This window comes from Puma concolor, chromosome A3 (genome assembly GCF_028749965.1).
Source record: "Puma concolor isolate L17-30 chromosome A3, mPumCon1.1.hap2, whole genome shotgun sequence".
Taxonomy (NCBI): domain Eukaryota; kingdom Metazoa; phylum Chordata; class Mammalia; order Carnivora; family Felidae; genus Puma; species Puma concolor.
In genome coordinates, this window is record NC_141669.1 from 113,082,481 (window position 1) to 113,110,438 (window position 27,958).

The 27,958-nt window shown below is 45.1% G+C and overlaps 1 protein-coding gene across 1 annotated transcript in view; it reads right to left on the minus strand.

Annotated features, from left to right (window-relative positions):
• The window catches only part of PSMF1 (proteasome inhibitor subunit 1), a 42,549-nt gene extending 14,912 nt beyond the window's left edge, over nucleotides 1-27,637 (minus strand). Inside the window, exons 1-5 of the mRNA XM_086701876.1 lie at nucleotides 27,525-27,637; nucleotides 27,274-27,417; nucleotides 20,732-20,884; nucleotides 19,262-19,344; nucleotides 7,914-8,099 (exon numbers count right to left, since the gene is read on the minus strand). Of these exons, the coding sequence (XP_086558002.1) occupies nucleotides 7,914-8,099; nucleotides 19,262-19,344; nucleotides 20,732-20,884; nucleotides 27,274-27,402 (551 nt within the window). The 5' untranslated portion in view covers nucleotides 27,403-27,417; nucleotides 27,525-27,637. The remainder of the gene's footprint in view (nucleotides 1-7,913; nucleotides 8,100-19,261; nucleotides 19,345-20,731; nucleotides 20,885-27,273; nucleotides 27,418-27,524) is intronic.
• Between the last annotated feature and the right edge of the window lie 321 nt (nucleotides 27,638-27,958).

The window sequence follows — 27,958 nt, forward strand, 5'->3', positions numbered from 1 at the left end:
CTGACTGAGCCACCTAGGCGTCCATTGTTATTTTTTCAGTGAATGAATAAATATGTATTTGTAAAATTTCAGTTTTAATTTCTAATATGGTAAATATTGATTGATAAATAAGAACTCTTTAATAATTCAGAATTTAATAATTCTTTCTCAATAATTCAGAGTTCAAGAGGGTTTCTGAGACTAAAAAATGTTGAGCTCTGCCAGCATGGAAAATATAACTCAACGAAGTAAAAGGAAAAAACTCTAATGCAGATGCATAGAACTTTACTATTTAAGATGAAAAACTGAACATGCTTAAAATACTCCATGGAGGGTAGGCAAGACTACAGCATATCCGCAAAATATAATATCAGATACTAAAAAAGAGATGTTTGGCACTTTAGTAAACAGATTATGAAACTTTAAAAAGGAAATGCACGACACAAAATATCAGAAACATTAAAAATATGCAAAGACACAGACTGGGACTGAAAATGAATTTTGAAAGACAAGAGCTTTAGATCTGAGGATTTATTTTTAGTGAAGCCAGATAAGCATAGGAAAAACTGGTTTTTCAAAACAGCGAGTAGGATTTGGGGCATACGGTCTGACTGAGGACAGATGGGGCAAAGGGAAATGGGTTAGAATTGTAAGACAACAACAACAAAAGTTAGGCTTAGATAAACACACACACACACACACACACAAAACCCTTCCCTTACAGATGGGCTGTTCTCAGTAACTCTTCCCTAGAGATGTCAGGAGTAGGACAGACCTACTTTCTGCTATTGAGTCTCCATCACAAGGGAATGTCCTCACCACATACACCCCTGGCCTAGAAGCAGCCAGCACCAAACTGGCAGACTCAGCATCCTTTGACAAACGCTAGCTACACGTCCCCACACACTCAAATCTCCTTCCATGCTAGGACAGACACCCTATTTTGGTTTGGTTTAGAAGTTTCCAGGGATGGGACAGACTTAGATGGGGGTATGGAAGGCAAGCAGTGAGACACAGGACTGTGTCCTGTGGGAAGGGGGCAGAGGCTGCCATTTCCTGCTCAGAGCAGGAGCCGCGCTGTTCACTGATGGGCTAATTAACACCCCGCAGCAGCCAGATGGGAGGCTCCGGGGCTCTTTCAGGCCTTCCTGCCCTAAGGCCCCACCCCCAAATCCAGCATCTGAGGGAAAAACAAAAAGGTGAAAGTGTGAGTGCTGGTTGCCCGGCAACCTGGAGTCGAAGGGGGCTCAACGAAGGAATCGGTGTCATTACAGACATCTGTGCTGATAGAGGAAGGGGGCTGGTGAGGAGCGGAGGCAGAGGGGGGTGCGTGGCCGGCAAAAAGCCTGCCTAAACACTCCACCTCCTCTCCAACCATCTCATCCAGTTCAGTGTGCTAGTCCTGGGAGACAGGTTTGCTTGAGAAAGACCTAATGGAGGGAGGGCAAGGGAATGGGTTTTCCTCCATACTCAGGGTGCGCTGACTACACTGAATTGGTACAAACTGATTACATGCACTGAAACCGAAGGGTGTGGTGGGGAAAGCAGAAGCAGAGTTAGACCCACCTCCAAGGCCTCTGCTCCTGCCTGCCATTTAATACTCCCCTTGATATGGGGGGTGGGTGGGGGGTGGAAAAAGTGGCAGGCGCTAAGAGTGGTATGCAGTAACAATGAGGGTCAGCCTTCTGCCCTGTCACCTCCACCCCCATCGCACCTGTCTCTAATCACTTCCGATCCTTCCAGGGCTCTGCACGGGACAAGCCTTCATGCTGGAACACCTTCCTACCCTCCTCATTCTTTAGGAACCCGCCTTAGGGGAAGCCTTCCCTTAACACCAAGTGTGGTTCCGGCTCCTCTACCTATGTGCTCCCTAGCACCCTGTCCCTCCCTGTGATGACAGCAGGCGCAGATGGCATCACTGGTCTTCGTGAAGCACCTGGGGCTAGATCTAGAGCTCCCCACCTAGTGAGCTCAAGAAATACCGGGATTTAAGAACCTAAGTGGCCCCTCAGCATCTAAAGTTTTAAATACTTCTTAATTAAAAACATTTTTTTAAACATTTATTTATTTGAGACAGAGCATGAGCAGGGGAGGGGCAGAGAGAGGGAGACACAGAATCTGGAGCAAGCTCTAGGCTCTGAGCTGTCAGCACAGAGTCCAACGCAGGGCTCGAACCCACGAACCATGAAATCATGACCTGAGCCAAAATCAGGTGCTTAACTGACTGAGCCACCCAGGCACCCCTAAAGGTAAACAGTTTACAAATTTCTTTTAAATGTTTAGTTTTTGAAAGAGAGAGAGAGAGAGAGACAGACAGAATGTAAGCAGGGGAGGGGCAGAGAGATGGAGAATCTGAAGCCAGCTCCAGGCTCTGAGCTGTCAGCACAGAGCCCAATGCAGGGCTCGAACACGCGAGCTGCAAGATCATGACCTGAGCCAAAGTCAGATGCTTAACTGACTGAGCCACCTAGGCACGCTGTAAAATTGTAAATACTTTTTATCTTTAAATAATTAAAGAGTCACAGGAAGTTGGAAAAATAGTGCGGAGGAATCCCGGGTACCTTCACCCGGTTTTCTCCAAGTCACACCACCACAAAGCTCCCTCATGCTACCTCCCCTGCCTTTCTAATCATACCCAACAGCCTGCCTCAGCCCCCATTCCTAATCTCTGGCAACCACTAATCTGTTTAGAATGTCTAGAATACTATCATTTCGAAAATGTTCTATAAATGGAATCATACAGTGTGTGACCTTTTGGAATTTTTTTTTTCACCCAGCACAATGACCCTGAGCTCCATCCTAAATATTATGTGCATCAACAGTTCGCTCCTTTATATTGCAGATAGTATTCCACGAGCAGTGCCACAGGGTGCTTAACCACTCACCAAGTGAGGGACATTTGGGCTGTTTCTGTTTTTGGCTATTACAAACAAAGCTGCTATGAACATCTGCGTACAGGCTTTTGCGTGGGCATAATTTTCGGTCCTCTAAGATAAACACCCAGGAATGCGATTCCTAGATCTTACTAGTGTTTGTTTAGTTCTTAAAGAAACTGCCAAACAATGTTCTCGAGTGGCCGTACCATTTTACATTCCCACCAGCAATGCAGAAGAGATTCAGTTTCTCTGCACCCTCTCCAGCATTTGGTATCACTGCTATTTCTAATTTTAGCTATTCTAGGTGTGAAGGATCATGTTGTTTAATTTGCATTTCCCTAATGGCTAATGATGGCGAACACCTTTTCATGTGCTATCTGCCATCTACCTGTTTATCCTTCTCAGTGTGGTATGTTTTCATATCCTCGTCCCATTTTCTAATTGGACGGTTTTTTAACCTGTCGAGTCTTGAGTGTTCTGGATCCTTAGAGATAGGACTGCTCTGTCACATGTGTGGTTTGCAAACATTTTCCCCCAGCCTGTAGTTTACGTTCTCATTCTCTTAACAGGGTCTTTCCCAGAGCAAAAGTTTTTAATGCTGATGAAGTCCAATTTGTCAATTTCTTTCTGTTACAGACTATGCTTTTAGTGCCATAAGAACTCTTCAACAAGCCCCAGATCCTAAAGATTTTCTCCTGTGAGTTCTTCTAAAAGTGTTGTAGTATTAAGCTTCACATTTAAATCTGTGATGCAATTGGAATTACCAGCTCACATTCATTCTGAGCCCTGAGCTGGTATCCTTGCTGAACACTATTATTATTATTATGATTAGGTAGATTCTGTAGGATTTTTCCATGTAGACTAGTATGTCATCGCAAATATAAACTGTTTTATTTCTTCCTGTCTTATCTGCATCCCTTTTAATTCTTAATGTGGTGGCAAAACTTTCAGTACTATGCTGAGTAAGAGTGGTGAGACAGGGTCTCTTTGCCTTGTTTCTAAGGGGGAAAGCACTTGGCAGCTAATTTTATTTTTTATTTTATTTTATATTTTATCTTATTTATTTGTTCATTCATTCATTCATTTGTTTTTGAGACAGAGAGAGACAGAGCACGAGCAGGGGAGGAGCAGAGAGAGAGGGAGGCACACAGTCTGAAGCAGGCTCCAGGTTCTGAGCTGTCAGCACAGAGCCCAACACGGGGCTCCAACCCACAGACCATGAGATCATGACCTGAGCCAAAGTTGGACGCTTAACTGACGGAGCCACCCAAGCGCCCCCATTAAATTTATTAAGTACTTTTTCTTTTGGGGGCTATTATAAATGGGATTTCCTTAATTTTCAGATTGTTCATTGCTAATATACAGAAATACAACTGATTTTGTTTTTTGACTGTGTATCCTATCACACTGCTGAACTTGCTTATTTTAAAAGTGTTTTTAGGGGTGCCTGGGTGGCTCAGTCGGTTAAGCATCCAACTCTTGATTTCAGCTCAGGTCACGATCTCACAGTCCTGAGAGCAAGCTCTGTGCTAGGCATGGAGACTGCTTAGGATTCTCTCTCCCCCCTCTGCCCCTCCCCCACTCGCTTGTACACACTTTCTCTCAAAAAAAAAAAAAAGTTTTTTTAGACAATTCCTTAGAATTTTCTATATATGAGATCTCATGTCATTGGCAAACAAAGTTTGCTTCACTTCTTCCTTTTTAATCTAGATACTTTTTCTTTTTATTGAGTGACTCTCCTGGCTAGAATCTCAAATATGATGTTATATAAAAGTAACAAGGGTATAAAAGTAACAAGAGTAGACATTCTTGTCTTGTTCCTAATCTTAGGGGGAAAGCATACAATCTTTCTCCATTAAGTAATATGTTAGCCGTGGGCTTTTTGCAGATGCCATTTATTGAGTTAAGAAACCCCTTCAATTGCTCAATGCTTTTATCATGAAAGGGTGTTGGATTTTGTCAAATGCTTTTTTCTGCCTATTGAGATGAACATGTGGTTTTTAGCCTTTGTTCTATTAATATGGTATATTACACGAACTTTTTTTCATATGTTAAACCAACCATTTCTGGGATAAATTTCATTTGGTCACGGTATATAATCCTCCTTTTATGTTGCTAGATTTGTTTTGCTAGTATTTTGTGGAGGATTTTAAAATCTATATTCAAAAGGGATACTGGTTTGTAGTTTTGTTGTGGTCTTTGGTTTTGGTATCAGGGCCTCACAGAATTAGTTTGTCTGAATCAAGATCCAAACAAGGTCCAACACTGTATTTAGTTGATGTAACTCTTTTAGTAACAGCCTCACTCTCCCTTTTCCATGCTATTCATTTATTTGACAATTTTTTATCCTGTAAAAAATTTTCATGTTCCAGTTTGGGCTGCAACACACATATCCTCATGTGTCTGGCCTGTTTAACTTGTTCTTCTATCCATCAGGCTTCAATTAAACGGGAGTTAGATCCGGGTACAGGCTGCGATGCACTTACTACTGCATCACATTAGAAGACACTTCATGTCTGGCTATCCCACTTTTAGTGTTAAGACTCATCTATAGGCTCAGGTGCCCCCAGCCTGATCTATTCATTGTAAAGTTCCCCAGCAACCTTTTACTGAGGGTTTTAGCAAACATTGACCATTTGTGCCTACATACATTATTTCAGGAGAAGTTGCAACATGGTGATTTTGGATTCCTTCAGTTCTTCCAAGGCTAGGAAATTTTATCTTCACAATTATAAATTCGAGGTCTGACTCCCAGTTAGGGTGGGGGAGCCTCCAGGTGCTGTTGCGGAAGCCTTGGGAGAATTTCTGTTTGCCGTAGTGGTTGGAGGGGCCTTATGGTACTTAAGGCAGACTGCGCATCCTACATAATGAATTCTACATTGTAAGAATCACCTGCATCCCACACGACTTTTGAAAGTCTTGTTACAAATCACCGGAGTCTGAGACCATTTTATATAGGAGACACTGTCCATCTACTATTCTGTTTGCCATTCTCCTAAGAGCTGTGCAGCATTTCAGAAAAATCATGTAACAGCAATAGTTTGTAATAGCAATACAGCAATACAGTCTGAGTTTTGCTACAATGCATCTGTATATGTCAGCTTCTGTTACTGTCAAATTCAAGATAACTCCACACACAAGTGCAAATGTCTGACTACATTTTCCACTGTAATGGTGTTCAGGCATCTACATGATCAAATATACATTACCTTATTATTAATTACTTTCTTTTTGCTTCTCATTTATATTACAGTTAGAACTTTATACTGATTCCTTTTGAAGTATGCATTCAGTTAGATTAGCTATGAATTTTTTTATTTTAGAATCTTTTTTTTTTAAGTTTATTTACTTTTGAAAGAGAGAGAGAGAGAGAGAGAGCGTGCACTCATGAGCAGGGAAGGGGCAGAGAGGGAGAGAGAACCCCAAGTAGGCTCTGCACTGCCAGCACAGAGCCCAGTGCAGGGCTTGAACTCACGAAGAGATCATGACCTGAACTGAAAGCAAGAGTCGGATGCTTAACCACGTGCCCCAAGAATCTTTTTTTTTTTTTTAAAGTTTATTTATTTTGAGAGAGAGGGAGAGAGAGAGCGAGTGAGCAGGGGAGTGGCAGAGAGGAGAAACAGAATCCCAAGCAGGCTCCACGATGTCAGGGCAGAGCTCAACATGGAGCTCAAACCCACAAACCGTGAGATCATGACCTGAGCCGAGAGTAAGAGTCAGATGCTTAACTGACTGAGCTGCCCAGGTGCCATTTTTACCTATGAATTTCAGTTCAAGAGAAGTAAAGGAGATTTCACAGAATATTTGTTTGAAATGGGCAGTGAGTCTGAGAGAGCTGAGAATTACTACCTACTTAAGTTGTAAAAATTCCTGCCCTCTCTGCCCTTGATTGTTGTCCAGGGGCTTGTTCTGAAATCTTGTCACTGTTTTCTGGGAACATCACAGACAGAGCACTGCACTGGGATGATATCTGAGCCGTAGCCCTGGCCCTGCCTCTTTATTAGTGGCTGGTGACCTTAGGCAGGCCATCTTATCTCTGTTCCTATCTATAAAATAAGGAGGTTAGATCAGACAAGCTGCCAACCCCTTCAACTACTTTTTATTATTCACCCTTCCCCAGGATTTCTGAAGAGTGCCTAAGGGATGTACCAATTATTACTTATCCTAACGATTCACTTTCCCATTTTTTAATTAATGAAAGACACAGAACTGCAAAATAGGATAAAATATCAATGGCAGTTAACCATTCCTGAGTGCTTACTATTGGCTCCACAGTGAACTCCCCAACCCCCCATTACTACTACACTGTGGACTCTAAATTGGCAAGTGCTGTCTCAGCCAGAGACTAAGGTCTCCCCCTGGTTCCTGACTCCTACCTCAGAGCACAAGTCCCCTGTCTTTTTTTTTTTTTTTTAAGTTTATTTATTTTTGAGAGAGAGAGAGAGAGAGAAGTATCTTGAGGCAGACTGTGAGCAGGGGAGGGGCAGAGAGAGAGGGAGACACAGAATCCAAAGCAGGCTCCAGGCTTCGAGCTGTCAGCACAGAGCCTGACAAGGGGCGCAAACCCATGAACCGCGAGATCATGGCCTGAGCTGAAGTTGGACACTTAACCGAGTCACCCAGGTGCCCAACAAGTCTCCTGTCCTAAATGCTGCCACCCTAACCTGCTAAGATCTTGGATGTGACATGCTCATACCCCATGGCATTTTGGAAAACTTCTGAAGTTGTCAAAGAGGTTTAGGCAACTACAATGGATGAAATGAAACAAGCAAGACACTGGGCTTACATCCCCTCTGGGCAAGTACTTCTGCATCCCTACATTCCCTGAAACGCCTGGCCCAGGTCACTGCAGCCTGGAGAACCTGAGGAGTTAGGGTGACTAGGAGCAGTACAAGAAGTCACCGCTCCATTGACGTCTCCACTTTCTTTCTCCATCTGCCAAGACTCTGACAATTTGTTGAAGATGCATGGAGGTCAGAGAGGGAGTCAGGTGGCAGGAGGGTTAAAGGCCAGAGCCCTGCGGAAGCATGGGCTGCCCGATGGGGGCTCTGTACTTACCAGGGAGGCTGCCGGCTCGTGTGTGGGTGCTGTGGGTGAATCCGAAGGGGGTCCACCTCTCTGGCAGTGGCAGGGGGAAACTCCCGGTGGGGACTGCTCACACTAGCCTTGTCCCAGTGCTCATGGATAGGTGTGATGATCCCAGACACGATGCGAGACCGAAGTTCCTCGCTGTTCTTGTAGGTCCTGCAGGAAGGAGACGAGCTATCAGCTGCTTGCACCTGGCCGGCAACCCCACACACACTATTCTGGCAGCGGCGACATCGGTGGCAATGGCGGCCCCGACGGCTCTTAGCTTTGCGCTTGGGCTGTTTATAAGGGTGGGAATGGGCCGCCCGGCGGACCTGTGTGAGGGGGGCAACAGCCCGGTGTTGTTTCCGAGGTTTGGGCCTAAGCTTCTCAGGCATCTGAGTTGCCCCTCCTCGTTTACCACCCCATTAGAAAAGTGAGGGTGTAAGGGCGCAGGGCCTGGACTGGCTACTCCTCTTTACCTGCCCAACCCCACCCTCGGCCTCATTGTGTGTTCATCATGTGTCATGGGAAGGGTCACAGACGACCAAGCCTCCTCGGGGAGTATGAACCAGGCTCCTGGTCCAGGTAGGGAGGGCTCTGAGGGCTCAAGGTCCAGTCCTGTCATTAACTCAGGGGTTCTTGGAAGGCTGCTCTGGGTCTCTTTTCTCTGCCTGTGACAGACAAGAATTGTAAGTTGTAGCTGAGGTGCTGAGGCAGACAGAGGTAGTGACGAGTGGGCAGTGCTCCAGAGTTTCTAAAAATTTGATGTTTTAAAATGAGCCATATCCTGGATCAAAAAACAAATCTTACAAACTTTAAAAAACTAAAGTCATAAAGAGTATGTTCTCTGACCATACAGATTCACACTAAACATCAAAACGGAAAGAAACCTGTAATACATGGAAATTAAGCAATATGATTCTAGATAATCCACAGATCAAAGAGGAAGACATGAAAAAAAACTACAAAGCACTTAATAAAAATAAAAATACAACCTATTAGGGGCAGTTGGGTGGTTAAGTGTCTTACTCTTGATTTTGCTCTGGTCATGAACTCAGGGTTCATGAGATCGAGCCCCTCATGTTGGGCTCCACACTGACAGCGTAGAGGCTGCTAGGGATTTTCTCTCTTCCCCTCTCTCTCTGACCCTCTTCTGCTCACGTGTGTTCTTGCTCTCTCTCAAAATAAAAAAACTTAAAAAAAAAAAAAAAAGGGGGCGCCTGGGCGGCTCAGTCGGTTAAGCATCCAACTTCGGCTCAGGTCACGAGCTCGCGGTTTGTGAATTTGAGCCCCAGCTTGGAGCCTGGAGCCTGCTTCAGATTCTGTGTCTCTCTCTCTCTCTCTGCCCCTCCCCTGCTCACGCTGTGTGTGTGTGTGTGTGTGTGTGTGTGTGTGTGTGTCTCAAAAAGTAAATAAACATTAACAAAAAATTTTTAAAAAAACTTCTTAGCACTAAAAACACTGGAAAAGAGGAAAGAAATCGATAATCACAATTCTGACCTCAAGAACACAGAAAAAGAGCAAATTAAGCCTGAAGCAAGCCAAAGTAAGGAAATAATAAAGAATAAAAATCAATGAAAGAGAAAACAGGAAAATGATAGAGAAAAATCAATAAGAAAACTAGTTCATCCAAAGAATGAATAAAATTGACAAACTTCTAGCAAAATTGGCAAACACAAAAAGAGAGAAGACACAAATCACCAATATTGAGAGCGACATGGGCTATTAAAACACATCTGTTGCCACTGAAAGGGTCATAAGAGAACTAAAAACAACTTACTTCAACAACTCAGAGCAGACCAAGTCATCAAAAACCACAATCCAACCACTCCGCCAAAATAAAATAGATAATCTAAATAGTTCTATTCTAGTAACAAAATTCATACTTAAGCACCCAAAACAAATCTCCAGACCCAGATGATTTCAGTGGAGAATGCCACCAAACGTTTAAAGAAGAATTAACACCAATTTACAGTTATTTCCAGAAAACATAAGATGAAGAAATATTTCCCAACTCATTTTATGAGGCCAGTATTGCCTCATATCAAAACCAAAGAGAGTACAAAAAACAAAAACTACAGACCTGTATTTCCCATGAACTGGGATGCACAAATGCTCAAGAAAACACTAACAAGTTGAATTAAAAATATATAAAAAGAATCCTATGCCAAGGATTTACTGTTGGTATGCAAGGATGGTTCAGTATTCACGAATCCCTACCATATCAGTAAGCTAAGACAAATCGCACGATCCTATCAATTGAAGCAGAAAATGCACTGGACAAAATCCAACATGTAAATCCACTCATGAGAAAAACTTTCAACAAACTAGGAAAAGAGAGGAACCTCTTGAGCTTCATAAAAAATACCTACGGGGTGCCTGGGTGGCTCAGTCGGTTAAGCATCCGACTTTGGCTCAGGTCTTGATGTCATGGTTCGTGAGTTCAAGCCCCACGCTGGGCACTGTGCTGACAGCTCAGAGCCGGGAGCCTGCATTGGTTTCTGTGTCTCCCTCTCTCTCTCTGCCCCCCACCCTCACATTTTGTCTCTCTCTCTGCATCTTCCCTGCTCACGCTCTTTCTCTCAAAAATAAATAAACATTAAAAAAAATTTTTTTTAAATACCTACGAAAACCTACAGTTAACAACATACTAGACTTGAGTTGATTGGAGGGTATTTCTGAAGCTAAGTGGGAGGGAGAGACTTAGGGAAGGAGGGAAGAAAAGCTACACTGTGGCTTTCTATCCCCTTTTGGCTTACTGGAATGGGAATAGAGGTAAAAAAAAAAAAAAAAGTCTTACAAATTAAGTTTCTCTTTTACTGGGAAGCCACTGAATAGGCAGATATGGATTCCATTCCTATATGGATATACACCTATAGGTATATATCCCTAGGCAGTATGTTCTCTGGACCTTAAATACTGAGTTTTGGAAGAAGGCTGGTCATATGAGTGGAGTAATAATGATGTAACAACTAATATTTACCGATCATTTACTATATGGCAGGTACTGTTCTAAGTCCTTTATATACATTAACTACATGAGTTTTCAGAAGTATTTATTACAGATCTAGTAAATAAAGGTAGAATTAAAAATAATAATAATAATGATGAAAGACTGAACACTTTGCCTCCGAGACTGGGAATATGGCAAGGATGTTCTCTCTCACCACTCTTAAATAACATATTGCAATAAGGCAATAAATAAATAAGAAAAAGGAAAGAAAAAGCACAGAATAAAGCAAAGAATAAAACTGCCCCATTTGCACATGACATGATAGTCTATCTTGACGTTACCAAGAAATCCTCAAAAAAACTCCAAGAACACTGAGTTCACCAAGGTGACTGCATATAAATGATCTACAAAAATAAACTGCATTTCTATACACCAATAACAAATATTTGAAAATCAAACTAAGAGCAGAACACCATTTACAATCACTCCTCTCCTGCAGAGAAGAAATAGCCAAAGCATGTTTAATAAGATCTATCTGCTGAAAGTTACAAAATGATGAAGAAATCAAGTAGGACCTAAATAATGGAGATACACCATGTTCATGGTAAAAATGTCGATTTTCCTCATTATAGGTTTAATGCCACCCCTATCAAAATCCCAGCAAGGTTTCTATAGACATAAACAAGCTTATTCTAAAGTCTGTACAGAAAGGCACAGACCCCAGAATAGCTAAGACTATCTTGACAAGAAAAAGTCGGTGAGAGAAATCATTTCTACTCAATGTTAAGGTCTCCTACGTAGCTACATTAATCAAAACTGTTTGATACTGGCAGAGGGACACACACAAAGATCAATGGGAAAAAACAGAAAACCCCAAAATAGACCCACATAAACAGAGACGATCGCTTCTCGAAAAAGCTGTAAAAGCAAATCCAGTGAAGGAAGAACAAATGGTGCTGGAGTAACTGGACATCCACAGGCAAGAAAATGAGCCCCTGTCTGAACTTCATACCTTATACAAAAGTTAACTTAAAACCGACCGCACACTTAATTCTAAGACATGAAACTATAAAATGTTTAGAAAAAAACATAGGAGGGATGCCTGGGTGGCTCAGTCAGTTGAGCGTCCGACTTCAGTTCAGGTCATGATCTCATGGTCCGTGAGTTTGAGCCCCACGTCGGGCTCTGTGCTGACAGCTCAGAGCCTGGAGCCTGCTTCGGATTCTGTGTCTCCCTCTCTCTCTCTGCTTCTCCCTGACTCACGATCTGCCTCCCTCTGTCTCTCAAAAAAAATAAATAAAACATGAAAAAAAATTAAAAAAACAAATCAAAGATGTTGTTATAAAATCATTAAAAAAAAAAACCACAGAAAATCTTGGGGAGCTAGAGGTAGTTTGCAAAGCGTTCTTGACACCAAAAACACGACCCATAAAATTGATAAAATAAGTATTATCAAAATTAAAAAGGTCCGCTTTGTGAAAGGCCCTGTTAAAAGAATGAAGAAACAAACTACAGGCTGATAGAAAACATTTATAAGCTACCATCTCGGAAAGGACTTGCATCTAAAAAATATAAAAACTCTCAAATGGGGGCGCCTGGGTGGCGTAGTCGGTTAAGCGTCCGACTTCAGCCAGGTCACGATCTTGCGGTCCGTGAGTTCGAGCCCCGCGTCGGGCTCTGGGCTGATGGCTCAGAGCCTGGAGCCTGTTTCCGATTCTGTGTCTCCCTCTCTCTCTGCCCCTCCCCCGTTCATGCTCTGTCTCTCTCTGTCCCAAAAATAAATAAATGTTGAAAAAAAAAAAAAGAAAAAAAAAAAAACTCTCAAATGAACAACAGTTAAAAAAACCAAAACAAAAAAAACCCAACCAACCAATCCAAACAAAATGGGCAAAAGACACGAACAGACATTTTACCAAAGAAGACACACAGACGGCAGATACACACAGAAAGATGCTCATTGTTAACCATTAGGGAAATATAAAGTAAAACCACGATGAGATATCACTACGTGTCAGAATAACTAAAATGAAAGAGTGACCACACCGGATGCTGGTGAAGGTGCGGGGAAACCTTATTACTCACACACCGGCAGTGGACACATAAAATGGTACAGACACCGTAGAAAATCATTCGGCAGTTTCTTAAAAAACTAAACATGCAACTACTATCGTGCTCTTGAGCATTTATCACAGAGAAGGGAGAATCACGTCCACACAGAAGCCTGCACGGGAACATCCTTAGTACCCTTCATTTGTAATAGTGCAACAATGGAAACAATGAGATATCCTTCAAGGAGTGAATAGTTACACAAACTGTTGCATGCCCATGCGGTGAAGTGCCACTCAGCTTTACACAGGAACACGCTATCAATGCATGCAACAACTCAGAGGGATGACAAGAGCACTACACTGAGAACAGCCAATCCCATAAGCTTACATACTGTATGACTCCATGTATAAGACATTTTTGAAAATGAGAAAATTTTAGAAACGGAGAATAAATGGCGGTTGCCAGGGAGTTAGGGATGGGGAGGGAGTGGGGTGGCCACATAAGAGCATCAAAAGGGACCATTACGGTGATAGAAAGGCTTTGTATCATTATATCAATGTTAACATCCTGGCTGTAGTATCCAGTAAGGTTTTGTACAATGTTATCACTGAGGTAAAACGTATAAAGGATACGAAAAAATGTCTGTATTATTTCTTACAACAAGACTATAATTATCTCAAAATAAAAGGTTTAATTAATATTTATAACCATAAGAAGAACAGAGAATATTAAACTAGACCAGCAATTTCGAGTTTTCTCTCGCACAGAGGGGGCCCAAGGAGAGCAAGAGAGAAAGCCAAGTGGATGGGACCCAGGGATCTTCATTTCCTGCCCCTACCCTTTCCATCGGAGCAATTTTACTTTAACTAGTTTAATATGTCAATCCTAAAGAACACTGTGCTTGAAGAAGAGTTCCGTGGCTCAAAAGTCTTAACACCTACAAGGCCTTGGGAGATCTGTGGGCCTGTGGTCTCTACATCCCTATAAAGATCAGGGTTTTGCTCAAAACCTAGAATTATGGGGACCTTGCTGCTTCCCGGAGCAAGCTGGGTGGAAGGGATAAATCTAAGTCCCCTTTCCTTTCAATCAGATGAGGTTGTGTGTGATACGGCCGGCCGGAAGGCCTACGATCTCCCTCTGGAGGGTGTGTGTTTACCTGTAGAGCTCAGGTCTGATTTAAAAACTGCTAAGTACTGAAGAAGTTCTGCACAATTTCTAAGCCTTAGTAGCACTGCCATTTTGGTAGCAGCAAAAGACAGCCTGTGGCCTGTCATCCTGAAGGAGTGGAAAGAGAAGAGGCTTGGCAGTAAGGAACAGGTTCAGACCCCTTAGCAAATCAGAGATTGCTCACCAAGGGGCACAAATCCCCACCCAGAGTGGACAAGACATGTCATGAAGACCGAAAGAGGAGGGCCTGGTGGGGGAAGGTGACTAGAAGCAGGCACTTCAGTGTCGCCGGCAATAAGACAGAGCAGAGAGGGAGAGAGCCTTATGATTAAGAGGCAGATCCACACGCCAGCTCACAGAGCCTCAGTTTCCATGGAGATGATTCCGGTGATCAGATTTTTCCCCTGTGCACGTCTAAGAGCTGCTGCACCCAGCACCGAACACTCTGTGCTGACATCTTGTTTCGTTCTCACGACGCCGCGAGGTAGTACTGTTGGTCCCTCATTTCACGGTAAACAAAAAACAAAATACTCCCCCAACACAAAGCCCCAACAATGAAAACGTATTCACAAAAAAGAAATGGAGACACGGTCGCTTTTTCTCTCAGCACCGCTCAGGGCTAAAAGCTGCAATGAGCACGCGCAGCCTCCTACGGTACCTGGGTTCTTCCACCTTCTCTCACGATAGAATTCCAGAGTGAAGAATCAAGAGGAAGACTCCCAGTCCTTCCCTTACCCACGTTAGGAGCGTGGGGGTCACGGAGCGGGCAGCGCCCACCACAGCAGCTCTGGGCTGGCCTCGCCTCTCTCTTCCATGCCACAGTCCACTATACGCGAAACAGACCCGGGCCCTGCCCTCAAGGGGATCACAGCCGGTGGGGGAGAGCGACCCTGATCATAGAACACCCACTTAGTAAATGCTGAAGGGGGTGTTTCGAAAGCTCAAACGTGGTGGGGAGCAGGAGAGGTTTCTCTGAAGAACTCTTCAATGGGAACTGAAGGGAGAACAGGAGTTGGCTGCATGGGGAGCTGGGGAGAGTATTCTAGGCACAGGGAAGAGCTCTGCAGAAGGGAGAGGAAGCAGAGCATGGAGGCTGAGACACAGGAACTAGGGGCGAAGTGGTCCAGGACGGGGTTACGCTTTAGGCCTCCTCAAGGAGTTTGTTCTTTATTCTAAGAGCAACCGACATTCGCTGAAGGGTTTCAGGTATCTTTCAGATTAACAAGAATTTTTAACTGCGAGAAAATACATACAAAATTTACCCTCGTAACCATCTTTAAGCATACAGTTCAGTGGTGTATTCACGTTATTGTGCAATCGCCTCCACTGCCCGTCTTCAGAAATCTTGCAAAACTGAAACTCTGTCCCCATTAAACAGTAACTCCCCATTCTCCACGTTCCCAGCCCCTGGCAGCCACGATTTGACTTTCTGTCTCTATGAATGTGACTACTATAGGCACCTCATCTCAGCGGAATCATACTAAGTGTCTGTCTGCCTGTGGGTGGCTTATTTTGCTCCGCATAAGGCCCTCGAGGTTATTCCACGTTGCAGCATGTGTCAGCTTCTCCTTCCTTCTTAAAGCTGAACAAATGTAGTCACCGACCACATTGTATGTATACGCTACATTTTGTTTATCCATGCATCTGTTCTAGGTATTCACGGATACCTACATGGCTTCCAACTTCTGCTGGTATGATAAATGCTTCTATGAACATGTGTGTGCAAATATCTATTCTGGACCCTGCTTTCAATGTTACTGGTTATACCCAGAAGTAGAATTGCTGGACCCCATGGTAACTTAATTTTGTGAGGAACCACAACACTGTTTTCCATAGTGGCTGCACCATTTTATGTTTCCGCCAATGGTGCACAAGCATTCCAATTGCTCCACATCCTGGCCAACACTTGTGTTCTCTTTTTTTTTTTTTTTTTTTTGACAGTAGCCATCCTAACGTGAGTGACATGGTACCACTGAAGGATTTCAAGCAAGCGTTTTAGCCACAATCTTATTATCTGTTTTAAAAGGCTGGTCCGACTACCGGGTGGGAAATCGACTGAAAGGTGGTAAGCAGGAACAGAAGTAGGCATCTCCTCACGTAAAGGCCACATGGAAGGGGGCAGAGACAATGATGGAGGCAGGTGATTTGGAAGTCTGAGAGGAGTGGAGGGGGTTAGATGTAATAAAATACAACACAGGAGTGCCTGGGTGGCTTGGTTAAGTGTCCGACTTCGGCTCAGGTCATGATCTCACAGTTCGTGACAGCTCGTGTTGGGCTCTGTGCTGACAGCTCAGGGCCTGGAGCCTGCTTCTGATTCTGTGTCTCCCTCTGTCTCTCTTCCCCTCCCCCGGTCAGTGTGTGTGTGTGTGTGTGTGTGTGTGTGTGTGTGTCTCAAAAATAAACAAACACTAAAAAAAAAACACAACAGGGTTTCCAGGCAGTTCTGGTGACTGTGAATTTACGGTGATGCCGGGCTTCCTCTAACCAAGGAGGCTGATCAGGATGGCAACAAAGTCCCTAAAATGGAATAAAGTGGAAATAACTGGGCCTATGTAACAGATAATGCCATTACACTTAAGGAGAAAGCAGCATTAATCTAAGTACATTTTGAACACAATACTCTGACTATAACATCCTCAGTGGGACACAGTTGAAGAACAAAAGAATTGGAAAGAAATTATACTTGGAACTTTACTTGGTTGACTTGTTCTTTGTTGGCACTGACGTCGCAGTTCAGAAACTATGTGTGTACTTCAGGATCAAACAAGTGAATAAATATGCTGATACTGTTGGAAATCAGGGTCCACGCCACAGAAGGAGATACAAGTACGGAATAAGAGAGTTAAGAATCCCTTGGTGTTAGATTAAAAACGAAAGCATCAGTTTACAATTTAAGAAAAGACTTTAAGGAAAAAGCTTTCAAGCTCTATTCTAATCTACAGGGCCTGGAAGCAATAGTATCCTTGTATTAATGAGCACATTCAGGGCCCAGATTTTGGTTGTTAAATACGATTCCCCACTAACAGAAATCATGGCTCCCTAGAAAACCGGCTGATTACAAGGCAGGGGCAAGGAAATTACAAGGGAAGGCGGGAATATTTTATTGTGCCAGAAAGTGTGAAATGCTCTAAGAGTGATGGGGACATGTCAAAAGGACAAAGAGGCAGCTTGAAAGGGTTCCCACTGGCCAACTCTGGAACAACTGAAGCATCCAAAGCATGATAGAAATGGACCATAACTTAGAATAAAAAAGAATCCATTGTCTACACTGGTATTTAAAAGAAATAAAAATAAAGGGGACAGGGAGAATAGAAAACTCTTTTTTATAAAAAATGCTGATAAATGTAGTTAGAATGATTAGAGTAGAAAATTACTGCCCTACAAACATCACTGTAGTAACTGACTCAGGCGAGAATCATCCACAGATGCCAAAACTACCGGGTAAAAGACAGTATGGTCTGCTAGCATAATCCCGCAGATCGCTGATGAAACACAAAGGAAAACAGATGCCTTCACTATAGAAAGAGCTGGCAGACGCTGTCCTAACCAAGTCATCAAAATGAACCAAGTCAACAAGACAGATGTCTATGCCTGATGCAAACACCCTGAGAGCACAGCCTCACCTATGGGGTGCTCTTGTCAAAAATGTTCAACCGGAATCAAATGAGGAGGAAATAACCTAATAAACCTGATCACGAGGAAACAATCTGAACCTCCTACACAACAACTGACCTCAAGTCTTCAAAAATACCAAAACCATGGAAAATAAACATCTAGGAAACTGTTCTGGATTAAAAGTAATTAAAGAGCCAGGAAAATAAATGCAATATGTGATGTTTGGTTGGGTAAGAAAAAACCCCCAAAGAGCCAAAAGACTAGTTAAAAAGGATACCGCCAGGATGACCGCAGAAATATCAACAGACTGTGTATTAAAGGACAGTCATATATCTACGTTTCATTTCCTGAGCATGATAACTGTGTTAAGATTATATAGGAGGTGCCCTTGATGAATACGGAGATACTGCTTGAGCTTAGGGGTGAAGGTTCACAAAGTGTGGAAAGAATTCTCAGGTGGTTCAAGGACAGAACAGCACACAGCAAAACTAAGCAAATGCGGCGACACGTTAAAAACTGGTCAACAGAGATGACAGGTATGCGAGCGTTCACTGTAATATTTTTACAAACCATCCTTTCTGTGGGGTAGCAAATTTCAAAATAAAACGTTAGGAGAATGAGAAAATAAGCCAGACCGGGAGAAGATATTTGCAAAACTCACATATGATAAAAGACTGTACCCCAAATATACAAAGCACTCTTACAACTCAATAGTAAGAGAACAGACCAATGAAAAAATGGGCCAAAGACCCAAATGAACACCTCACCAAAGAAGATGTGCAGACGGCAAGAAAGCATATGGAAAGATGCTCGGCATCATGTGTCACTTGGGAACTGTAAATTACAACAAGATACCACCATACACTCATCAGAATGGCCAAATCTGCAAAACCGACACCACCAAATGCTTACAAGGCTGTGGAGCAACAGGGATTCTCATACGTTGCTGGTGGGAATGCGAAATGGTACTGCCACCATGGAAGACAGCACGGCAGTTTCTTAGAGAAGCAAACATACTCCGACATTCCCCGTAATGAACCTGCAGGTCAACTATGGAGTCCGGGTGAGGATGTGTATTGATGGAGGTTCTTCCACTATAACAAATGCAGCACTTTGGTGCAGGACGCTGACGGTGAAGAAGGCCGTGTGGGTGGTTGGAGGGGGAGGTGTTCATGGCAACTCTTTGCACTCGTTCACTGTGAGCCTAAAACTGCGCTAAAAAATAAAGTCCATTCAAAAGAAAACAAAGTTGGAAGCGGAGATCAAATTAGGTACACCTTTCCTCCAGGAGCCTCTTCTGACTGACCCCACCGCTCCCCTGAGGCCACTGTAGCACTTGTGGATGCTTGATTACATCACTTTACTTCACGTGGCACTTCCCATGTGAATCTTCTCTTAAAATAAATTAAAAACAGAAAAGAGAACTGAGAAGTGACTGTGCCCAGGAGACAAAGACCATTCTATTAACCTTTCTTGACTCTCTCGACTTCTCTGCCCTATTCCATTGTTTCTCTCGTCTTTTTCCCAGGGAAAAGCCATCACTTAGAAGTACCTGTGGAAGTCACCCAGGTGTTCTGAATCGACATAATCATCCAAGTTCAGTGTCAAATCTGATACCTGCTGTGAGCCACATTCCTAGAAAAATGAAAACAGAAAACGAAAGACTGGGGAGATTTCTGGGCTAATGGGTGAGTGGAGAACAACAATTAAATACTCAGTTTAAGGAAATATACATGAGCAAAGGAACATACCAGGAATGTCTGTAATACGCGAAATACTTCCAATGCAGAGGGGGCTTCTCTGATTTGGGAATATTACCTTTGTAGGGCAGAGCCCAATAAACCTACTTCCCAGGCTCTTTTGTAGCTTGGGCACAGGCATGTAATTGAGGTGCCAAATGGATGCACATCTCTGACTTGGAGGCAGCAACATGGAAAAGCCAGGGGCAGACATCTTGCTAAAGAGGGGAGGCACAGAGACACCAGTGGCTCATGAGAAGGTGCCGAAGGCCTGTAGCATCAGCCGGCACCTAATGCCTGGGGCGACAGCAGCAGCAGTGGTTTCTACAGCCTGGTTTTGAGGGACTGTCTTGAAAGCCCAGCCTTGAACCTGTTTCTCTAGCCTTTCCAATAATTCAGTGAACTATTCCACCTCTTTTAATAAACCCAATCTGTTTAAACTAACCTAAGGCAATTTTGTTATTTTTTTACTAAGAACTCTGTCTGATACAAGATCTAAATGTTCATCAAAACAGAAAGGGATAAATACATTATGGTTATTAGAGACTACCTCATAGTTAAAACAAATAAAGTATATCTTTACATGGGAATGTATGTAGACTGCATGGTACTTTTCTATGAGCACGCAGAGACAACCAGGACAAACTTAACAAGAGTTCACTGCCCCCCGTGGTGCACAGTCCAGTGGCAGAATACAAACACTAAATACCTAATTACAAACTGTGGTAGGTACCAGGCAAGGAAATAAAATGATGAAGTAGAGAGGCATAATTTAGATTTTTCTGGCAGGTGAGAGTAGGTAGTCAGGACTGCACTTTTTGAGGAAGTGAAAAACGGGAGGGAGTTAGCAGGGGCTAAAGGCAGAGAGGAGGGTGCGGGTGAGGTGGCCCACAGTGGAGGAGAAGTTTTTTCCATCCCTGGAAATAAGAAACGTAAGGGCTCCAGGATAGCAGAGAGCTAGGCTTATCCAAAGAATAGTCGTCCTCTGGGCCTACAATAAGCATTTTCCTCCTCTGTTGTCAGTGAACGGATTTATCCTAATTTACATAATCATTCCCCAGTGATGGAAAAGTCCCTCCCTTGATAAAACGGGAAGGTGAATATCTTTGAACACAAAGCTTTTTTATATTGAGGATTCTTGCCTCAGTTCCAAAAGTAGGATCCCTTGGATGAAGGCCTCACAAACATTTAAGGCCTTTGATCTGTACTGTTAAATGAGCTACACAAAGGTGATCACAACGTGTGCTCCCACCAGCAGATACCAACATGTCCCCGAGACTCACCAGCACATTGATGATCACGCTGTTCTCCACGGTGACAGCCTTCACAAGGAGCTTTCTGGACCCATCCTTCGACTCATACCGGAGGACATACAGGTCTTTATTGCTGTTCCATTCGGCTGGGAGCAGTTCTGATTTCTTATCATTGGGACCCGGCTGAGAAGACACCAGGGTTGAGAGGAGATGACGACCTCAGAGCACAGAGCGAGGAAGGACTTCACAGATAATCTAATCCCACTCCCTCATTTCACAGGTTAAGGACATGGAGGTCAACAGAAACAAACGGCCCAAGTCAGAGGTCTAGGATCTATCTCTGGGCTCCTGCTCTAGTGCTTTCTGCCTTGTAGCTGCCTGCCTTTGTGACACAGTACTGGAACCTGTCCAGAATCCGTCGCCTCGGGTTTACTAATAATGTCCTCTCCACCTCCCTCCCCAAGAATCAGGCCAATCTCCTGAAGGGATACTATGAAATTCTAAGGCAGCAGTTTTCAAAGCTCAGAACCTGGACCATCTGTAACAGGAGCACCAAAACGTTATCTAAAAATAAAGATTCTAGTGCACTCTCGTCCAGGCTACTGTGGTGATCGTTTGATACTGTTGAGGTTCATCTGTTTCAGAGTGTTTAACCACATACGATCCATGATACAGCACCCCGCTGCCGTGAAGTTCACAGCTACATACAGTGTGGCGCTGCGTGAACACGTCGCAAGGTACGCATTCGGTGGGGATGCATATTTGGACTGTGTACAGGTAGGCTGTTATAAATGAGGCTGCTGTGAACATCTGTGTACACACGTCCTAGCATGCACGTAGTTAACTTCCATAGAGTGCGTACGAGGAAAGAACTTCTAATTCATGACATAAAGTCAAACTGTTTTCCAAAGAGGTACTGATTTTACACTTCCACCAACAACATAGGAGTTCTTGTATTCCACATGGTCAGCAACTCCGTCACTGTCCAATTTAAAAATTTTTGCCAAGCTGGTGTGTGTAAAAATGCATCACTCTGAGTTGTGATGTCTTCTTTTTCTTTTTAAATAACTCTAGGACTTTCCTTTTACACATTAAAGTTTGAGAAGCAGTTTCTACACTATTTTTTTAAAGATCAAGATTTTCTTTTTTTTTAAGTTTACTTATTTTTGAGACAAAGACAGCACAAGCAAGGGAGGGGCAGACAGAGAGGGAGACAGAGAACCCTAAGCAGGCCCCGCGCTGTCAGCACAGAGCCCAACATGGGGCTCGAGCTCATGAGTTGTGAGATCATGACCTGAGCTGAAATCAAGAGTTGGATGCCTAACCTACTGAACCACCCAGGTGTCCCCAAGCTTTCTTTTTTCTTAAGTTTATTTCGAGAGAAAGAGAGTGCTCACTCATATGCACATGGCGAGCAGCGGGAAGGGGCTGAGAGAGAGACAATCCCAAGCAGGCTCCATACTGTCAGTGCAGAGCCCGACCCGGGGCTCGATCTCAGAAACCGTGAAATCAGGACCTGAGCCAAAATCAAAAGCCAGACACTTAACCAAACTGAGCCACTCAGGCACCCCTAAACTATTTCTACAGTAATAGAGTGATTTACAGGTGGGGAAAGATTTCTTGAGATCCATAAATGAGAAAAAGTACTGTCTTTGAGACTGTTCCAAATTTAAAGCTTCTGCTCAACAACAGACACTGCAACACTAACAGGCAGCCACTCTGCCATGGCTACAAATGAAAAAGGATTAATAACTAGCACATTAAGGGAATGCCTGGAAAATGAACAATAAAAATTAGGAACCCACTTGAAAACTTGGCCAAGATATGAACAAGCAAAAGATAACGGCAGATAACAGTATATAAAGGGCTGTTGTTAAAAACTTGACTAGCATCCAGAGAAGGACAGGTGGAAATAATGAGATTCCAGGTTACAACCATCAGACGGGTATTATCCATTTTTCCTTTTTTTTTTTTTTTGGGCCGGGTGTTCATGTGGGTGTGGGGAGAATGTGAACCTTCAGACACCGCTGGTGGCCCTTTACATTCCTACAACCCCTCTGGAAAGCAATCTGGCAGTATTTGGTGCGATTAGGTAAGCTGACACCCTATGACCCCAAACCTCTCTTCCTGGAAGAAACCCTGTGCACAAAAGCACAGGGGTCATGACAAGGGACCTTCGTCACAACCTTGTCATGAGCACCAAAGTGGAGGTGAAATGAAAAGATATGCTCACAGTGGAATACTATATAGGAGTTACAAGAAACAAACTAGATCAAATTGTAGCATCATACAGATATTAGTCAAAAATACAACTTAAACTTTCCTTAAAAATTATGAAAAAATGTGATTTACAGCTAGGTACCACTCATGTGAAAAATTTTTAAAACACACAAAAACACTCTATATACTTTTTTCATGGATACCTATTTATGTGGCTAAACACAAGCAAGTGGACTGACTGGGAAGCTCTGTACTCAGGAGAGTATGTTGGGAGAAGCTGGACCAAAGATGAAAAACAACAGCAAAACACAAAAATGGGCACCACAGCCCTTACACACACCAAGGACAATGGGAGGTCAAAGGCACAGAATTGTGGGCCTCTCCTCTTTGGTCACCCTTAGTGCTCAGGAATCCAAAGGGGGAAGTGGTCCCCAATACAATTTAAGATGTTGCAACTGGCATGGTTTAAAAGCTGGCTGGATGACAAGGAAACTCACAGGCCTGAAGCAAAGAAACGAGAGTGACAAAAACCGCAAGTGAAACGAATCAAAACAGTCCACTAAGTGATGAAGAGAAACAATCCCCCACATCCAACCGGGTAGATTTCCTGTTAATAGGTTTAGTGCCGTGGATTTAAGGTTTACTTTGGAAGCCAAGAATTTGACAACATGCCTCGTTTTTGTTCTGTCAGAGGCCTCTGAATTTATGTTTATATCCACCACATACAGCATTTAACCCACCAGAATTCTTCCTCAGAGTATAGATAATTCATTAGGCTCACTCTCCTATGTCTCTCACTGCCGGGGGGAACTGATGGTACCAGCCCAAGGGCTGCCCTGATAATGGGAAAAACAGGTGGGACCAAGAGGGACTGGCTCTGGTGATAATCAGGCCAAACACGGCATTCAACTGTCTTCTCGACACTGACATCAGTATCGGGCCCCCCAGAAAGCTGTGGCTGGAAAGTAGCCAAAGCATATGGTTATACAGTTTAACACCCTCAGGCGAAAAATTTAAGGGCTGAGAGGGGCTGGGAAGGGCCCAAGGTCACAGTAAGTCAGGTGCACAGCTGGGTTTGGGCTTCAGTGCTCCTGGTTGCTTGGTCTCCTGGCCAAATCTCTATGGCTGGAGATTTTTCCCAGCCAGGTCCGCCAGACTGGCCCCTAGAAAGTAAAGATAGTTGTCCACTTAGGCAAAATCCTAAGCATTCTTCAGTGACCATGAGTTCATCCCAGGGTCTCTGGGCTAAAATCCACCCAAAGAAACACAAACATCATCTTGGGCATTTTCTCTCTATGGTCAAAATCTTTAGATTCCTCCAACAGGAAACAACATTCTCTGACTTCTACCTATGGCCATCTCTAACCCCTTGCTACCTGACCCACCTGACACCTCTGTAAAGCTCTTAGGAGGAGCGGCACTCACTTCGAGGAAGTGCTCCAAATTCAAACAGTCAATTTTTATTGAAGCCAATGGCCTCACTGCTCCTCTAACCAAGTTTCACATGTGCAATTTCCCTGAACAAGAGGAGATAAAACCAAAGAGAAAAGCAGACAACTTTGTATTTAACTGTCAATATGCTAAATGATCAGGCACATACTTCCAGGACCTTCCTCTCTCTTATCACCCTTAGAAGGGTGAGGAGCAGGAGGTGGCTGGAGAGGCAACATGAACATCCTCCAGGCATGGCAAACACTGTTGGTCTCAGCTGAGTCTGCTGGTCTCAAGGCAGACAATTAAACCCTCTTTGAAATAAACTGATAGGAAAGATGCCTCTCTACAGGCCTTCTGCTCCAGGGGACGCTGACTCAAGCAGCAGTTAGAGAAGGGGGAAGTGCAATGTGAGCTTTAGCAGCACTTGTGACAAAGGGCACAGAAGCAGACACACCAGTGTGCAATACAAACACCCATCCCCAGAGGGCACGCAGGACTTAGCACTGGGGCGGGGGACACATGGACAGTGGGCAGTGCCTTTCAAACCTTCATCCCCACCCTCCCTGGCCTTCCGTAAGATATCTGGGGCTGGCAGCTTTTTCTGGCCTGTATGAACTCAACACGTGGCACCATGAACACAGTGGAATTAGATGGACCTTTAGGAATCGGTGAAGGACCTTTTCTGTTCTTTAAACCAGTATTAGAATGAGATCGCATTCTTTCTGCACAGTTCACCTGAAAATTCGGCAAGGGGAGGATGCCGAAGGAGGCAATGACCTATAGGAACTGATGTCCCTAAGCTGTCAAAGCAATTCAGAGCTGTGGACGGGTGTGTGAAGGGACGATGCTGGGAGCTGATCTGCTGTGTTGATACGTCCCTGTGAAATGGGGAGAAGGGAGTCACACAGGCCCTCTGTAACAAGTTCCTGTTCTGGGGGGGACAGATTCTGACTGTCAGACCAGAAGTAGCTAGCTGGAAGTAAACCAGGTGAGGTCCATGAGGAGGGGCAGAGAGCAGGGCACACCTGTTAGAGCTGAAGGACAGGGCAAGGGGTCAGGGAAACAGAAGGCCCACAGAGGAGCCCCAAGGACAGGACCAGACCAAATAAGTGTTCCTCCCCCTCTGCTCTCCAATCCCACTGCATTCGGCACCATCCTGTACAGCAGCTGCCTGGACTTCCCAGGCCACGCTGAGGTGACATGACTGGGCAAGTGGAAGAGCCATTCAAGATCAGAAAGGCGACGTGAGGCAAGTGAGGCAACAGCTTCTCTTGGGGCCGCTATGCACCAGAAGGGGGGAGACTGACACTTCGGGGCGCCATCTCTACCCGGTCCCAAGGCCTGAATGCTGAAAGGCAAGGGAAGTGAAGTGCAAGATGGACGGAAAGGCCCAGAACTGAGCTATCTGGGAGGAAAACATGGTTTCTGTTTCCAAGAGTGCGTGTGTGTGTGTGTGTGTGTGTGTGTGTGTGTGTGTGTGTGTGGCTGCCCCTTCTTTTCTAGCCATATCTCCTGTCCTAGATGCCACATGAGGGACGAAGTATGTGTGAGCCTGGAAGGGGGTAGGGATGGAGCTGCTAAGTGTGTATCTGGGGTCCCCGTGGGATACTCGAAGTCTAGGAGGATAAAAAAAGCCAGACATCCATGACAGTTCTTGTACTTCTAATCTGACTCCCGGTGGTGGGTGTGAAGTGTGAGATGGGGCAGCGGTCTGGCTCACTGCTCAGGACGGTGGAATGGGGCAGCAGGGAGTGGAAGGGAGTGCCTGCCTCTCGGTGCTCAGGATGTGCAAACTGCATTTAAGGAGGGATCCCTGAAGCTCTGTGTCAGGACAGGAAAACCCGAGATGCTAAGTGTATACCTGAGACACTCAGGATTAGGGAGTTTGAGAACTGAAGCAGTGAAAAATGAGAAGAAGGTTAAAAATCTCACCATAAGAGATGCAAGGGGTGAGGTGCCCCGCTCCCCAGAGCTGATGCAGGTTCCGAGGGTGAGAAGAACGGTGACAGGAAGGGGCAGGCTTGGAATCCTACGTGTATGTGGGGAGTGAGGCTGGGAGGATATTTTCTCTGCCGAAGTAGAAGAGAACTGAAGGGGCAGGAAGGGGGCCAAGCCCAGTTCTCACCAGGAAGCTGATGTGGAGGGTGAAAGCCACAAAGCAGGGGCAGAGAAGATGAACAAAGGCTCCAGCAAAGAATTATGCAGGAGCTTGGGCCCAGCAATCCCGGGGCTCTTTGGGTGTGAGGGCAAGGCCCCCAGCTCGGAGAGGCAGTCAGAGGACCTGCGAGCAGGAGGGGCTGACCCTGTAGGGCAGCTGTTGAGGAGGTAACCTTACCTGGCCCTCACATACAGAGTGCAGGTGTGTACCTGTGGGGGGGGGGGGGGGGCTGTATCCCAGAACCTGAGTTGGGGATGACAGCGGTGAGCAGACTGCACGGGACCCTTCAGTAAAACGATAAGGGTGTGTATGTTCTCTGGGCCCCCATAAACGTGCTCGGACTCAGATATCTGGTGGAGGTTCGAGTGCAATATTGGGAACAGAACCCCCCACCCCCACCCCCCGCCGCTATGCGGGAAGGAGCTTGGCGGAGTTCAGGCAGGTGAGGAGTGCTCAGAGGAGCTACGCCCCTGTCTCGGCGTCAGGTCCACACGATCCTGGCCTGGGAGACTGCCAGGCTATGCTGAAGCGAGCTTCTGGTCCTTGGGTTCCAAAATCATGTTGTCCCAGCTGTGTTGAGGGGCGCTGGGCTGGGACAGCAGAGGAGCTCCTCGACCCGCTGTCTATACCGAAGGTTCCAGGAGCCCCAAGGCCCGGACTCCGGCGTGGGGAGGGCCAGGCGCTCTGGACCAGAACTCCGGACCTTGGATCCACCACCATACCACCACCACCCTGACCCCGGGCTGCCTCTCTGCAGTACCTGGTCGCCGACTCCCAAGCCGTAGTAGCCGTGCGTCACCACCTCCCAGTGCAAGAAACAGACGAGAGCGTCCTGCGCGCAAGTGATGGCCGGCGCCGCCGACGCGAACAGTACCTCCAAGCCCGCCATGCGCTCCCCCGGCTTCTGCAGGCGGAGGGAGGAAGGAAGGGAGGGAGTGCCGTAAGCCGACTCGGCCCTGAGAGCGCGGAGGGCTCCGCTCCGCTGCTCCGCCCGCCCTGGCCTAGCCCCACTTGCGGCCAAAATGGAGACGCCCGAGGGCCGAACACGGCCGCCGGAAGTAACTCCAAGCGCCTGACCCGTTGCGCCAGCGCGCCGACTGGAAACCCGAGCGCAGCGCTTAAACGTTCCGCCACGCAGCTCGCAGGAGGGGCGGGGCGGGGCGCGGTCCTTTAAAACAGGAATCTCCTTTTTCCAGGGAGTTGGAGAGATCGCCACACACGCGGGACCCTAGGTTAGGTCCTCGAGGAGAGGCTACCTTGTTCTGAGCCACAGACTTCCCATCCTCAGAATAGGGTGGGCATATGCTGGTGGAGGAAGAGTTTATGAAATATGACTAAAATATATTAATAATAATAGTTGGCACTTATGCAATGCTTGCTACGTGCCCCATTATTCTAAATGCCTTACGTGTATTCATTAATTTAAGCGTCACGACCCAACCCTA